Source organism: Callorhinus ursinus, unplaced genomic scaffold (genome assembly GCF_003265705.2).
Source record: "Callorhinus ursinus isolate GAN/ISIS: 27379988/994484 unplaced genomic scaffold, GSC_fseal_2.0 scaffold55, whole genome shotgun sequence".
NCBI classification, from domain to species: Eukaryota; Metazoa; Chordata; class Mammalia; order Carnivora; family Otariidae; genus Callorhinus; species Callorhinus ursinus.
Window position 1 is genome coordinate 9,056,167 of NW_027397117.1, and position 15,698 is coordinate 9,071,864.

The 15,698-nt window shown below is 39.2% G+C and overlaps 2 protein-coding genes and 2 non-coding genes across 19 annotated transcripts in view; 1 reads left to right on the forward strand and 3 right to left on the reverse strand.

The window, feature by feature from the left end:
- Positions 1–126: 126 nt before the first annotated feature.
- CCT6A (chaperonin containing TCP1 subunit 6A) lies at positions 127–10,801 on the reverse strand. Of its 2 annotated transcripts, none has more exons than XM_025864749.2 (14): positions 10,546–10,801; positions 10,065–10,128; positions 8,655–8,789; positions 7,494–7,667; positions 6,898–7,001; positions 6,187–6,297; positions 5,750–5,909; positions 5,585–5,667; positions 4,348–4,444; positions 3,879–4,026; positions 3,340–3,473; positions 2,537–2,639; positions 1,571–1,643; positions 127–1,298 (listed from the first exon to the last, which is right to left on the reverse strand). In XM_025864749.2, exons 1-14 carry the CDS (start codon positions 10,680–10,682, stop codon positions 1,226–1,228), a joined length of 1,596 nt encoding a protein of 531 aa, XP_025720534.1. In that variant the 5' UTR covers positions 10,683–10,801; the 3' UTR covers positions 127–1,225. The 2 variants fall into 2 exon arrangements, with proteins under 2 accessions (XP_025720534.1, XP_073740411.1); XM_073884310.1 differs by having other exon boundaries at positions 10,518–10,650.
- Positions 3,696–3,835, reverse strand: LOC112817592 (small nucleolar RNA SNORA15). The gene has a single exon (XR_003206427.1). It is a non-coding gene; the product is annotated as a small nucleolar RNA SNORA15 (small nucleolar RNA).
- On the reverse strand, positions 7,768–7,901 carry LOC112817593 (small nucleolar RNA SNORA22). The gene has a single exon (XR_003206428.1). It is a non-coding gene; the product is annotated as a small nucleolar RNA SNORA22 (small nucleolar RNA).
- A 137-nt stretch (positions 10,802–10,938) lies between the features above and the next one.
- Positions 10,939–15,698, forward strand: part of PSPH (phosphoserine phosphatase) — a 61,750-nt gene continuing 56,990 nt past the window's right edge. For 4 of the 15 annotated variants that reach the window (XM_073884318.1, XM_073884327.1, XM_073884325.1 and 1 more), the window contains exon 1: positions 11,010–11,095. The gene's annotated coding sequence lies outside the window, so the exon portion shown is untranslated. Of the gene's footprint in view, positions 11,096–11,455; positions 11,570–11,951; positions 12,012–15,698 lie in introns of all 15 variants that reach the window. The other 11 variants (XM_073884330.1, XM_073884331.1, XM_073884329.1 and 8 more) reach the window with 9 other exon arrangements.

The window sequence follows — 15,698 nt, forward strand, 5'->3', positions numbered from 1 at the left end:
AGGGACCAGGCCATTCCAGAAGCCCCTTTGTTTCCCCATGAACAGAACATTTTGACTGATTTCCTTCCCTTTTATATTCAAACCCCTCTTGGGCGCTGGAATACCATTTCAAGATCAAAGAAAAGGTTTCAGCTTAACATTTATTGCACTTATTGTACGCAACGCCCAAGTCCTCAAAAATACAAAGCTTTGCAACACACAACTTCACGGTCAAGGACTGCAGAGATATACTGACTATAAAAACAATTTTGTGCAAATAGGTGGGAGAAAGGGCACTGGAGGGTCTGGGATGGGTACTTCAGCATAAGCAAAGGTGCAAGGGTGTGAAAACATGGTCCACTGAAAATATCCTCTCCCTTAGCCCCCATGCTTGAAAGGTCTTTCTACCTCTGCTTCCTCTATTTTCCCCACTTCATACTTTGAGCTTATTCAACTCCCTTGCCAGTACTTCACCCATCTTTCTGTTCACTACTTTTCTGGGGAGATTTTTTTTTTAAGATTTTTATTTATTTATTTGACAGAGAGACACAGTGAAAGAGGGAACACAAACAGGGGGAGTGGGAGAGGGAGAAGCAGGCAGGCTTCCTGCCGAGCAGGGAGCCCGATGCCGGGCTCGATCCCAGGATTCTGGCATCATGACCCGAGCCGAAGGCAGATGCTTAACGACTGAGCCACCCAGGCACCCCTCTGGGGAGCATTTTAGCACAGCTACTTTGCAAACATTAGAAGTCCCAATGATCCAATAGCTTTACTCATAGGAATTTATACTAAAACAGGGATGTTTCAAAATTTTAAGTTAAAGTATTTATATTATAAAAACTTACAAGTGTAACAGTAGAGGGACCTATTGGATAAATTAAAATACATCCATTAGAAGAAATTATTATTAAACCATTATAATTTGTTTTTCAAGGAACATTTAATAACAAGGTAGATAACATACACTTATCTCACACGGTACTTTTATATCACTGAAGCTAAAGCAAAACATCCTTTTCATTGGGTAAAAATGGCCTGCTTAATGTGTGTACATTGAAGTGCAATTAAAAAAAAACATTAATTTCAGAACTTCAGAATTTTAGGTGTCAGTGTTCTCTTTTTTTCATATGGGAAAAGAAAATGCTTTTGAAAATTATTTGAGGCTTGGACAAAAATTCCGTCGCTATATTCTTAGGATCACTCGTGGAGTCTTCATGATTCGGATGACACGAGGGAAGCTTCAAATTCAACCTTTTAGAGAAGACATTCCAGCTCGCATGATCTCATCAACCAGGAGTATGTTGGTGGCAATCACAGTGCTGAAAGGAGTGGAAAATCAGATGGCTCAGATCTGAGATATGAACCCTAATTCAACTCAATTTCCAAACAAACTGCAAATTATATCCAATTAAGTTTCTCCTTTCCCCTCCAAAACATGGAAGGCTAGTTTTATTTCTATATTTTCAGTTGATTACAATTTTTGCAAAACCAAAAAACCAAACCCAAACCCAAGTAATTAAACAGAACACACCAAATTAAGAGTATGATGATTCCCTAAAGGTTATTTTAGTTTTGGCTTTCTCAAACTTACCAGGAGTGGAGAAGCTGTTTCTTTACACAATAGTTATCCCATATGCCTACTTCGGCTGCTACCATTGGCTCACCTGCAAAGTAACCCAGTATTCTTAAAATCACACAGAGCAGGTTATAAGATCAAAATGCTAAGACAACAGAGTATTTTTTGATTTGCTCATCACTGATTATTCTCATTATCCAAAGTTCCTCAATTAGTCCAATTTTGCTCCAAACCATGACTCCTGTATACAGTATCTTTGATTAAGTGGCTGATCTCAGAAGACTTTTAGTAATAGTAATGCTTTATTTGGTTACCAAATGTTTGAACATCTCTATTTTTCAGGACACATTCTCATTTGTCCATATTAAAGTAAAGCACTTGAACTATAATCTGGCCAAAATGGGCTTATCATTTCCCTCATCCCAGAAACCTTTTCTATTAACTTGAATGTAAATGATGTTATTGACAACAATAGGTCTTACACATACTGCATGGGTGTCTCTCTCAGTTCTCTTTCTTCCACTTTGTACTTGTCTATTTTGTGTCACTGCATTTAAGATGAGGGCTTTAAATCATTTCACTAAGACTGGGGCCCATCTTCCAGCGTTATTTGCTATCCTCAGGCTTTTTTCACCCAAGAATACGATCACCTAATGTATTTTCTTATTAAAGTCCCTAATAAAAGACTGAGTAAAGCCAGCCCATGAAATCCTTCCATATTAACCTGAACCACCTACTACTCAGCAACATCAAAAATCCATACTCCTTGAAATTATACAAATGTCTACTCTATATTCCATTAATTACTGTATCTAGTCATTCCATTTTTATATCATTTTTTAGAACTCAGGGTTCCCTAAAAACACTGGTGTCAAACTGCAAAACATCTCTCCGAGATTCGTTTGTCTCCATTTTTTATTCTTCCGGGCTTCATCTCACCTGAATCTAGTTCTCCCCCTACTAATAGGTGCATTCTCTTACCTGTGTTTAAGTCCACACCCACAAGTTGACCTGATTCTGAATGTTCCGCTTGAACTTTAACTAGTGTTTCCTGAAGGTCAAAACCAGAGTTCTGAGCAAGTACCTAAAGCAAACAAATTTAATCCTTTAAGGACAGAACCCAAGAAGTGATAGTCAATCTACAATAAATGAACCATAATCCCAGTTAAGAAAAACAAAGGGGTGCCTGGGTGGCTAAGTCAGTTAAGCATCTGGCTTCAGCTCAGGTCATGATCCCACGGTCCTGGGGTCGAGCCCGCATTGGGCTCCCTGCTCAGTGGGGAGCCTGCTTCTCCCTCTCCCTCTGGCTGCAGCTCCCCCTGCTTGTGCTCTTTCAAATAGATAAATAAAATCTTAAAAAAAAACAAAAAACAAAAAACAAATCCTTAATGAAGACAGACCAGTATTTATGTTCAGAGAATAGGCATTTGTTACTCATTAATCCACCTCAAGCCCAGCAACACACCGATCATAAGCAATACCCCCAAATGAGCACACAATAGAATAAAAACAAAAAGCAAGCTTGTACTCTAGGATAACCCCTACACTGCAAACCCTCTAAAAACGGTTTATCTCCTGCACCTGAAACTTCAGATACTCAATTCCCTTCCAGAGGAACCAAACACATTTGGATGATGAGATACCTGCTCTACCTATATTCAGGAGAGAGCTGATAAAACCTGTTTACTCAAAATCTACATTATGAAAAAGACCCCACATTATCAAATACTTTCATCAGCTAACTCATTTTGATGTAAGAACACTGACTGTTAAAGTAGTCATACCTTGGGAATAATGAGTAATGCATCAGCAAACGCTTGAACTCCCAGTTGGGCCCTGCCCTTTACACTGGGCTTGTACTTAATCAAGGCTTCTGCCATTGCCACTTCCACTGCACCTGCACCCGGAACTACACAACCTGGTGGGGGAGAGGGGAGGAGAGAAATGCTGAACTAACACATAAAACTGTAGCATCATTTTAAGGAAAGACATAAAACATAACATAAAAAACAATTTCTCGAGAATGTAGCATAGCCACCACAATGTTAATACTGCACTTGAAAGCATTATAAGCAACACATCAAATAGCAAAATGATTCAATTTAACTAGCACTTGCAAGCTCTTAGTATTAGTTCATTTACTTGTATACACTTTTAAAAATGGTATGCTATGAAAAAGCTTAGCATACCATCACAGGCATTTTAAAGGGAAGACTTTACTTTTGCATGGTGTCTGGCTGTGTAAACTACTGATAAAAAGAACACAGTATTCAGCCATGCCTTTCACGCTAGCCAAAGAATATAAATACAGTAAAGATCTTACCATCATCAATAGCATTTTTAACAGCCCTCAAGCCGTCTCTTATTGCATCTTTGATTTGAGTGAGTGTGTGCTTATTTGGTCCTTTGATCAATAATGTGACAGAGCGAGGATTGTTACATTTCTCAATAAAAGTGAATTTCTCTTCTCCCTATGCGAAGAAGGGAAAATATTTTCAAAAACAGGATATGTTTGTACAAAGAATGAAAAGAGTTGAGGGCTTATAGAAGAGTAAGTAGCATATTAATAAGGGAACAACACACCAATCACATTAAAGCAAATTACTTCACTTAAAAAAAAAATCGCCTAAGTGATTTTTCCCATCAATGGCTTATCATTACTACACATAACCTTCAAAATGTATGTAAACAAAGCAAAAATCTGGTCCTAAGTTTGAATTTTTACTACCGAAGAATTCATGACCCAAAAATCATTATTTATTATATTATCTCCGGAAAGAAAATACACTTACCAATGTATATTCATAGACAAGTCCTGCATATCCCAAACAATCAGGATTTAGGTCATCAAAGGAATTTAGAGCTACTCCACCGCAAGCAAGAGTCAGCCTGAAATATTGAAGTGTGTTTTGGGAGATGTATATGCAGCTTTGTTATGTTTAAAGAGATTATTAATAACTTTTATGAAGCAACCTTTCAGAATTACATACTAAAATCCTAAAATGTTATTTTTTAAATAACCTTAAACCTTCCCATTCACCACCAACCAGCTAAAAACCAGTCTTTTCTCCTAACTCGACATTTAACCCACCCCCTTTTTTTAAAGATTTATTTATTTGAGAGAGAGAGAGAGAGAGAGAGCAAGAGAGGGAACACCAGCAGGGGGAGTGGGAGAGGGAAAAGCAGGCTCCCAGCTGAGCAGGGAGCCCGATATGGGGCTCGGTCCCAGGACCCTGGGATCATGACCTGAGCCGAAGGCAGACGCCTAACAACTGAGCCACCCAGGCGCCCTAACCCACTCTTTCAAAGTCAGCAAATACTACTAAGAAATCTTAAGATGAACAAGAGCTCTTTATCATGGTGAGATCTGGGGAAAAAGTAGTTCTCTGAAACCCCTTGATGCTCTTTTGACATGGTTGGTAATGTACATATACATGTCATGGTTTAAAACTAAAGCATACACTAATGTTCACAGCAGCATTATTCACAACAGCCAAAAGGGAGAGACTTAAATGTCCACTGATAAATGGTTAAACAAAAGGTGATATACATCCATACAATGGAATATTATTCATCGTTAACAAGGAATGACATTCATTCTCATATGTTACAACATGGATGAACTCCTGAAAACATTATGCTGAGTGAAATAAGCCAGACATAACAGGACAAATATTGCACGATTCCTTTATATGAGATACCAAATTCATAGAGACAAAATAGAATAATAGTATTTACCAGGGGCAGGGGAAAGAAACAAAGTTACTGTTTAATGAGGAGAATTTCAGTTTGGGAAGATGAAGTTCTGGACATGAATGATGATGGTTGCACAATAACGGGAATGTAACTTAATGCCACTAGGTCATACATTTGAAAAAATGAGTAAAATGGTAAATTTTGTATTATGTATATTTTACTCACAATAAAAAAGGAAAAACACAATTAATAAGAAAGGGGGAAAAGAAGTAATCCCACTTAACTTGCAAAATAAGTAAAATTTACATCACTAAGGTAATATGCTACCCATACCTTTCCATATTTCTCCTTTTAGCTCTACGCAGAGCTACTATACCTTCTTTTGCAAGAGCATCTAAGGAAAAGGGGTCAATTCCCTATAACAAAAACAAAAGTTATATTACAATAGAAGTCACCTTAAAAATAACAATGGATAATACAGACTCGTTTCATTCTCACCTTTTGATTAATAACAACGAATCCTTTATCTGAATCACCACAGACTTTCTTTTTCAGTTCTATTATTTTTTTAACTCTATCTTCAATGAATTTTCTTTCAGCTTTTACAAGTTTCTCTCTCTCTTCTGCACTCTTGTAAAAAAAGCCAGAATTCACTTCTCTATTTAAAAAAAAAGTTACAGAAGGGGAGTGGGGGAAAATGTTTATTTTTTGAGAAGATAAACCAGTAGCCTCAGAAACAGGTCCTGAAATTTAACAAATAGCCACTGAGCTCCCATCCTGCCCCCCGTACATTTTCAGAGGTTATTTCCTGTAATTCACTCGAACCCAACTGAGGCATTACTGCCCTCACAGTGGGGAAACTTAAGTCTCGTAAGTGACTTGCCCAAAATACCAAGCTCCTCCACCTCTCTATTTGTAATGGGCTATAAACTCACGTTTTCTCATATTCCAATGACACATTGCATGTGAGGATGTATGCATCTTCTACTCTTTTTTTCATATCTGGATGCCGAGCCCCATGGTCCAAAACAAGACCTCTGATTAAGCTGTTGAAACACATTAAGTCGTGTTGTTATTGATTTCCAGATAACATACACTAATGAAATTCAAATACTGAATTGAGACTGTATTGATAATTTTCACACAACTTTATTTCTTGAATTTTTGAAAAAGACTTTTGGGTGAAACCTAGGCAGGTTCAATTATGAAAAAGCAATATCCAGAACACAGTACAAAAAAAAGCCATTCAAACAAAAGTAACAATCCTTATCTTGTATAGAAAATTCTGCAGAGAAACAGTTGCAACTGGTAGGCTCTCAAATGTGATCACCTCCTTTAAAAATTACTTTTTAACTAGGTCTTTGAAATGTAATATATATTCTAAATTCCCCAACAGTCTCCTACTATGCTTTGTAACCTACAGTTTAATAAATCATTGACACAGCTCGCTTTTCAGAATCACACTGATTATAAACACCTAACAGTAACCTCATTTCAGGAGGAAACACTACTGAGCGAACTAAATATTCTAGGCAATACACATAAATTCAAAGAAAAAGACATCAGCCAAATAATATGTATTATATGAAGTGCCTGTAAATTTGTAAACACACTTTATAAGTATTTCATAGCATTCTACCACCTACCTTGTATCAGTTTCAGATTTATGTTTCATCTCCATGATCTCAACCATGAAGAGGTCAATAGGTTCATCTTGTTTTTTAATGGCCAAAATGGAGTCCACTACGGCCTACAATAAGAGCAGAACCATTAGATGAATTTGATTTGCAGTCCAGACACTTATGTTGCTTGTTCTTCAGAGAAATGTACGTTTCTTTAAAATCTGAATCAGTCTTCGCCTTTTTCTATGAGGTAACAGAATACATTACTCGTAAAGGATTGAAGTCATTTACATTTCTGACATCTCAATTCATAATTATATAAAGATTCAACTATTCTATTAAAAATATTGGTAACAGGAAGTTTTTTCCACAGCAAAAATCTCATTTTTATAAACCTTTAATGAAAACTCCAATTATATCTTTATAATATGGTCAGGTATACTATTATTTGATTTTCTCATTTCACATACATCAGCCGCTCACTGCCACAAAAAAAGAAACTATCTCACATGGTAGGGTACTGTGAAAGTTTTAGATAGCACCTTGTAATTCCAACTAGAAAGTATGCCAGGGGTTTCAGTATAGGTGCACACACCGGGCACATACCACATTTAACATACCTCTGTTAAGACATCAGCAAGTTCAGCATGCACTTTAGTACGTAGAGATGTTCTGGCCACATCTATAAGTGTTTCCCTGTCCATTTCTTTGCTTACTTTGACTTGTTCCAAAAACTGAAGTGCCTTTTCCTTTGCAGCTTCAAATCCTTCTGTTATTATTCTGGGATGAAGACCCTGTAAACATACAATTACATAACCACCAACTGGAGTTCTTCAATTAGATGAAAAAGTAAATTTTTAAAGCAATACTCTGGATCTTTCATATGCTTTAATATAATGTGCTGATTTTTTGAATACATTTAAAAGGATAAATAATCCTTTCAATGCAGAGGAAAAGAGCAGACATTACTCTAGCACAGAATCAAAGCCAAGGGAACTATAAAGCACCCTTGGGTGTTCACTGTGCAAACCACAAGGAATAATGCCCAAAACCTAAAACTGTACTCAGTAGGACCATTTATCTTTCCAATTCATATCATTTACTAACAAAAACAAACAGGGAGACGAAGCGTCCGCTTTTTCTCTCTTTCCAAGAATTTCTTGGCATTGGATTACTACTAAGGTTTGCTTTAACCTTCAAACTAACCCAGGGCTAAAAACGTTGTGTAATTCTTTAAATTTACATTTCTTTCCTTATAAATATGGCTTTCCTTATAAATATGCCTAGTCCTGAATATCCTGTTTCTAGATCTCAACTATCAATCTGTTATAGACAGACATATATAAGTAATATGTGATGCAACTTGATTAAAAAAACCTTGCAGGCAAAGGAAGGTTCCTTAATCTGTCTAGGATCACACTAAACTTGTATTAAGACAAGGATATAGGGACGCCTGGATGGCTCAGTTGGTTGGGCGACTGCCTTCGGCTCAGGTCATGATCCTGGAGTCCCGGGATCGAGTCCCATATCGGGCTCCCTGCTCAGCAGTGAGTCTGCTTCTCCCTCGGACCCTCCCCCCCTCATGCTCTATTTCATTCTAATAAATAAATAAAATCTTTAAAAAAAAAAAAAAAAAAGACAAGGATATAGGCTCTGGTTCCCAGATTTAAACCCCCTGTTCTTTACATTCTACCATATGGCCTTGCTAGTATTAACACCTCAATTTATATAAATTTCCTATATTATATAAACTACTATGGAAACACAAAAATCATGTATACTTCAGAAATGTAGAGATCCGCCTGTTTCAGTAGCTCTCCAATGATTAGAACATTGGAAGTGGTACCATCACCAGTTATGTCATCTTGGGCTGTTGCTACTTTGGCTATTAAGGAGGCTGTTGGGTGTTGAATTTGCTGAAAGTAAAAAAAGAAGAAAATTACTTAAGTTGAAATAGTCTAAGTATACCTTAAAATGTGTGAAGGGTCTCCTTAAGTGCATCTATTTGCATAAATTGCCCAAGTGTTCAGCTACATGCCATACTGATTTAAAACTCACCATTAACTATTTTGTACATCCATTTATGGTAACCCAAACATTTTCACATTTAGATTTGAGAAGATTATCTCCACTCTACTGATGAGGAAATCTGAAGCCCAGTTAAGTTTTACTGAAGATGACAGAGTTAACAGGAAGAAATAATTTCAAATCCATGCAAGCTTCTTTAGGACTCTTGTGAGAATAAACCAGGTTCCTTCTAAAATTAAACCTCAGCAGCCTCCAGTATTACTTGGATTAAACAAAAAATTAAAAAGATCTTTTAACAAAGATCATCAGTGAATGCTAAATCGCTGAAAGGTTCTGTAAAAACAGAATATTGTATCTCCTATATCACCCAAAGATTCTTAATTACAAAGGATGCAAACAATGCTCCTGAACTGCTTTTGGTTTTTAAGTCTTATTCTCCTGTAATCTAGAAGTTTCCCAGCCTTTTGTTTTTGGGGACACTGACAGTTTTAAGAATCTAGGCCAGAGGGACGCCTGGGTGGCTCAGTTGGTTAAGCTTCTGGCTCTTATCTCAGGGTCCTGAGTTCAAGCCCAGCCTTGGGCTCCAAAAACAAAAAAAAACCCCTAAATCTTATTCTGAACTCAAAACACAGGCAAATCATTTCCTTTTCTTGGATTTTAAGTGCTAGATTTTGGAAACTTAGGGATGAGTAAAACAATTGCTCCTCTCCAACAGTCTCACACTCTTGGTCAGTGGGGCTTTTAACATGAATAAAGCAAAGAGTTTTATCTCCCCTTCAGTTGGAGGTGGAGAGAGATGTTAACAGACAGAAATCCATCTTTTAAAAAGAGAAAAAGTATAACCATTTTGCGCTTACCTAACTATGTCAATCGCTTAGTTTTTCAGATTTTAATAGAGTTAATTTTAATAACTACAATCCTTTAACCAAGGACTTTACATGGCAAGAATAAGGATTCAAAAATAAGTTATCAGACTCCAGGTTCCTCCAGGCATCGTACAGTCAGTACTATCACTGATAGCATTCCTCTTCTACTTCCTCCATTGTCTGAAAGACCTGCTGAGAGCTGACGCATTTCTCCTATCTTGAAAATGAACATTAAAAATCTTACCAAGAATCACATGCAATACAAGACATTTTCGACCTAATATAGCAGCCTCTCACCATTTCATGAAGCAGCACGTTGCCATCTTTAGTAAGCTTGATGTCTCCAGCACCAGAAACAAGCCTGTTCAACGGGCACAAATGAATCACAGTGTGACTTTTTCAACGGAGACCTAATTAAGAGTCCGATTACTATCGGGCTTTACCCAGATCCTAGGGACCTGGGGCCACGAGGCTGGTTCTCCCCACCCGGTAACAGGAATGGTGCAGTGCCCACCCCCCACCCCCCCCCTTCAGAGAAACAGCCTGCCCAACTCTCAGTTAGGGTCCCAGGGCGCAGGGGCGAGCCGCGCACGCGGGCAGCTTTGTTCTGCGCAGAGATGGCACCGATTACAAGAGGAAACGACCGGGGCAGGAAACAGGAGCGACCCGGGAGTCTGCGGGTAAGTAAGGCCGCAGCGACGAGCGCAGAGGCCCGGGGGCGCCAGGCCCGTGATGGCGCTAGGTACCCACCCGGCCCTCTCCGCCAGCCCCGCCTTACATCTTCATGGTGCCCTTAGGCCCCAAATTGGTCCTCAGCACGTCCTGCAGGCCCCGGGCCGCGCTGATGTTCACCGCCAGCGCAGCCTGGGCTCGGGCCACCTCGGCCTTGGGGTTCAGGGTCTTCACGGCCGCCATAGCTAACTAGCACAGGAAGAGGAGAAGAGCCGGCGTGCGGAGGGCCCAGAGCCCACTCAGCGTGTCCAGGAGGCGTTCGCTGCCCGGGTCTTCTGGAAAAGTCGGGCGCGTCCGGCCCGCCCCCAGCGTGCCCGTGCGCCGCTACCATTGGGCCGCAGGTCGGCCCGCGCCGCTCATTGGGTCGCGGCGCCTACGGTCCCGCCCCTCGCAGCCGGCCCAGGCGCCATTGCGCACAGGAGGGCCCTGTTCCGGGGCAGTAAGGGTTCGCGGCGGTTCGGTGTTGGCGCCCGCCGGGCCCCAGCTTTGCAGACCGGGGACCTGAGGACGGAGGCGGGGCCTGTGGGCCGCGCGCGTCCGGGCGTGACTGCAGAGCGGGCCGCTCTCTCCTGGAGGTCTCTGGCCGCAGGTGTAGGGTGGGCTTCCTCTTTCCCCCACTCGCGCGGTTTGCCCTGCTTCCTCCCCTCGCTTCTTTCCACTCTGTCACCAGCGTTTTCTTGACTATGTACTGTGTGCTTGGAGGGGTTCTCGGTGCTGTGGGGATACAGAAGTGAATCTGATAAGGGCTCCTCGCCCAGAGTGTAGGTGTTTTAAGTTTAGGGAAGATGAATGCAAGGTAGAAAGTGCTCGATGCCTTTTTAGCAAGCTACAGGATTGGTGTGTTGGCGGCTGAGGAGAAGCTGGTCAGTCCACCCTTCCCGCCCAGGACACACTGCTCTGAAGGCAGGTTTTATTTATTTATTTATTTTTAACAATTTTATTTATTTATTTGTCAGAGAGAGAGAACAGGCAGAGGGAGAAGCAGGCTCCCTGCTGCGCAGGGAACCCCATGAGGGACTGGATTCCAGGACCCTGGGATCGTGACCTGAGCCACCCAGGCATTCCTCAAGGCAGGTTTTAAATCTCGAAATGATTGAGTAGTGGTCTCCTTTTTAAGACAAAATTCCGAAAAATTGTCTGCATTTTTTTTTTATTATCCCTTTTTAACCCCCCATTAGATATACAAGGTAACGTCTTGTATTTCATTTTTATAATAACAAAAATTGTTAGAATTCAAAGGTGACAAAATTAACTAGTCATTCACTGGTTGATATTTAGGTTGTTCCCAATCTTTTGCTATTGAAGTTGCAGAGAATACCCTGGTATATAATGCTTTTACGTGGCTTTGTATATTTGAGAATCAAAAGCACACATATGTTTGAGTAATAGCATTACACAGGAGACTTGTGCTTACCTTATTTGGTAAGTATGCATATTTGTTTACTGTTACAGATGTAAGGGGAGACATGAGCAGAGATGAAGATTGTGGAACTTTCAGGCATGTGCTTGCAGGTAGAGAAAGGGGGAGTGGATCTCCTGAGGTACAAAATTTAAAAGGGGCACCATAAAACTCAGTAATTGAGATTGATAATATTTTAATGCAATATTTTTTTAAAAAATCAAAATTAATGCAAGAAATCCACAATGAATGGAATTTTAATTAGGCATCTCTACTAACATCACACCAAAGTCTCAGCAAAGCAGAAAGATCCACATGATCCCTGTAGAGGCAGTCTGTTTGCATATATCATTCTACTGGTCTCCGTTATCACTTTCAAGCAAATTAATTGTTTTCATTATATGATGCAAAAGGGTGTTGTCTATATGGTAATGTATGTATAGAGTGGGAAAACTTCAGAATGTCTTTGGAGAATTTCACACAAAAGGTCATGTTGTGGGAGCAGATCCGTTTCGATCCATGATTGAAAAAATTGAGGTGGTAGCAGATGTTTCGCCATTTGATTCAGGAGGGATTTCAATAAAGAATAAAATTTTGAGGAATGAACCCTAATGAGGCAAGGTGGTATATTAGAAAGAATCCTAGAATCAAACAATTTGAGTTTGAATTCTAGATTTGCAATGTTTACCACTAGGTGAACTTGGACAAGTTATTTAACTTTTTTGACTATTTCCTAATATATAAAATAGGGGTAAATGACATCTTAGAGAAAATTAAATGAGATTGCATGTGTAACATGCTTTGTATTGTGCCTGACATGGAAGGTGTGAAGTAATTGCCACTTTTGCATTCATATGGTATAATTAAGGCATATAATTTTTTTTAGCTGTATAATTCTTAGAGCACCTTCACATGTAGTGTTTCATTTGATCCTAATATGAATCCTTTGAAATTTAATAGGTCAGGTATAATCAAACCGGTTTCATAGATGATTAAATCAACACAGAAAGGTTAAATGACCAACAGGGGTCATGCTGTGTTATATGAGGAGAGGGCCAAAAACCTAGGTTTCACCCTTGACTTCTCCCTTTGCCCCAGCCCCCCACATCCACTTACTCCCCGAACACTTTCACTTTCTAGATATATCTACTTTTCTCCATCTCCACTCACACCACTCAGGTTTAGGCCATGATAATTTCTTGTACAACTACTATAGTGCCCTAAGTAATTGTTCTGCCTTATTCCCCATGTTACTACTGGAGCAATCTATCAAAAGTAGATCTATAAGCCACAGCTCTGCTTATAATCCCTGTTATCCTCAAGACCTTAGACTGAAATATAAATGCCTTAATTTGCTTCCAGAATCAACTACATCTTGTGCCTACCTCTCTGGGTTAAAACCCTTTTCTCTCTCTCTTTCTGAAACTCACTCCGTGCTTTGGTCATTCTGAATTTTTCAGTGCTTGGAACATTCTACCTGCCTTTCTTCAGCCTGAACCACTCTTCAAGGACCACTTCTCTCCTCTCCTCATTCTTATCCCCATTCCCATCCAGTGGGTATATAAATAAATAAAATCCCTAATCCTCAGGAAAGCGCATGGTCTTGTTATGGAGATAAACTTGTAAACAGGTAAATGACCGTAAAGTGTAGGATGTTATAGTTAAGAGATAAATGAAGTACAATGAGCACAAAGGTATTAGCTTTGAGCACCAAGGAAGGTTTCTTGGAGATGAAGTTAACAGGATTTTGAAAGATACATAGATACTTTTTGGAAGAAGAGGGCTTAGGAGAGTGATTCCAGACAGAGCAACAGTGAAAGGACCTGGCATGCCCATTGAAAGGTGGTTACTTAGGATGGAGGGAAGAAGGTTGCAAGAGACAAATCTGGAGAAGTAGCATTTCCTGACTGTCGTGTCCTGGTTAAGACATCTGGGCAGCAGTGGGAACACAACAAACTAGTGATGAAGATTACTCTGGAGGTAGAATGGAGGATGAACTAAGGGAGAAGACAAAGGGTAGGGCAATCAGAGAGAAGGATGTTGAAAAGTCCACGCAGAAGGTGATGAAGGCATATTTAATGACATAAAGAGGTGTTCTTGATAAGAGGGAAGAACGTTTTAAGTGGCATAAATTATATGTTCTCATTTTTGTAACCACTCCCCATGTATCTATACCAAATGTGGGTATGCATCAAAATATTAATATATTAAAAAATTCAGAATATTTTTATTTTTGCGGACCTCCCCAAATTTATGTATCTGCAGAAGGGAGATGCAGAAGTATATACATGAAAATATAAAATTTACAAAGTATATCCAATGTCTTATTTTTATTAAGTCCCCCAAGTGTATGTGTGTATATTAACTTGTCTCAATACTGTTTGTACAGTATTTTGTATTTGTCTTTTTTCCAATTAAAAATCTAAAAAATAAAAAAATAAAAAAAATAAAAATCTAAAAAATTATTTTCATGTAGTCAGATGTATTTTTTTTCCCCCTTTTATGGGCATTTGGATTTTGTGCTATACTGTGTAAGACAGGCCTTATGCTCTTAAAAAGTATTCTTAAAGTTCTCCCATGTTTTCATTTGTATTTTTAAGGTTTTAGTTTTCATTTTAACCCTTGATTCATTTGAAATTTATTTTAGTAAGGAATGTAATAAGAATCTGTGATATTATGAAAATATGTATTTGGTCTTTGCCCCTCTTTCCTGGCACAGAACTCCTTAACCATTTCTGAGTGATGGGAGTATCTATTGTTATCCCTAACCATCCCCTTTAGAATACACCTGAGTCTGTGCTAATGATGTGAGTTGAGGTGGGAACCCTAGATAGCCTCAGGTTGGGGACTGGTCACTAGAAAGACCAAACACAGTGATTAGAGGGTGGGGACTCTCAGTCCCATTCCCCCATCCTCTGGGGGAGTGGAGGTGGGCAGCAGATAGGTTATAAAAATGATTGAATAACCGGGGTGGGTAAACACATTGATACCGTGGTACGGCGGTGTACCTAGAGAGCTTGGAAGCTCTGCTCCTTCCTTAATACTTGGTCTTGTGCATTTCTTCCATTTGGTTTCTTCCTGAGTTGTATCCTTTATAAATAAACCTAAGTGAAGTGATTCCCCAAGTTCTGAGTCAAGTCTCAAAAATTTTCAAACCTGAGGAGGGAATTGTGGGAACCCCCAAATTTGCAGCCAAGTCGGACAGAAATGGAGGTAGCATGTAGGCCTGGAACTTGTAACTGGTGTCTGAAGTGGAAGCAGTCTGGGACTGAGCCCTTCACTGCAGGGTCTATGCTAATTCTAGGTAGAATTAGAATTGAATTGAGTTGTTGCTGGACACCCAGTTGGTGTTGGAGAATCGAGGAAGTTGATGTCTGAGGACTGAATTTGGTTATTGGTGTTTGGAAAGAGCTCACACAGAATCCGGTTTTATTTTCTTCCAGGTTAATTCACATTTTCCACCATTAATATGTAATGCAGTTATTAGCATATACTACGTTCTCATATGTATCTGGACCCACTTTGGACTGTATTCATAGCTAAGTCCATACAAGTAGGAACACCATATTTTATTTACTGTAGTTTTATAATATGTTTCAAAATTTGGTAGAACTGGATCCTCTTCAATCTTTCTTCAGAAATTTTCTGGCTATTTTGCATGTTTGTTTTTCCTAAATGAAGTATAGAATTATCTAGTTCTGAAAAATCTGTTCTTTTGACCTATGTATGTATTACTTTTTTAATAAAACACATGTTTTATATGTGGGATATTCAAATTAAAGCAGTGGACATACAGATAC

Excerpts from the sequence above, each read along its gene's own strand:
- CCT6A (XM_025864749.2), bottom strand. The coding sequence starts at position 10,682 with ATGGCGGCCGTGAAGACCCTGAACCCCAAGGCCGAGGTGGCCCGAGCC. Across the intron at positions 4,445-5,584 it reads AAAAGGAGAAATATGGAAAG|GCTGACTCTTGCTTGCGGTG; the intron begins GTATGGGTAGCA and ends TCAATATTTCAG. Across the intron at positions 1,299-1,570 it reads AAACAGCTTCTCCACTCCTG|CACTGTGATTGCCACCAACA; the intron begins GTAAGTTTGAGA and ends CACTCCTTTCAG.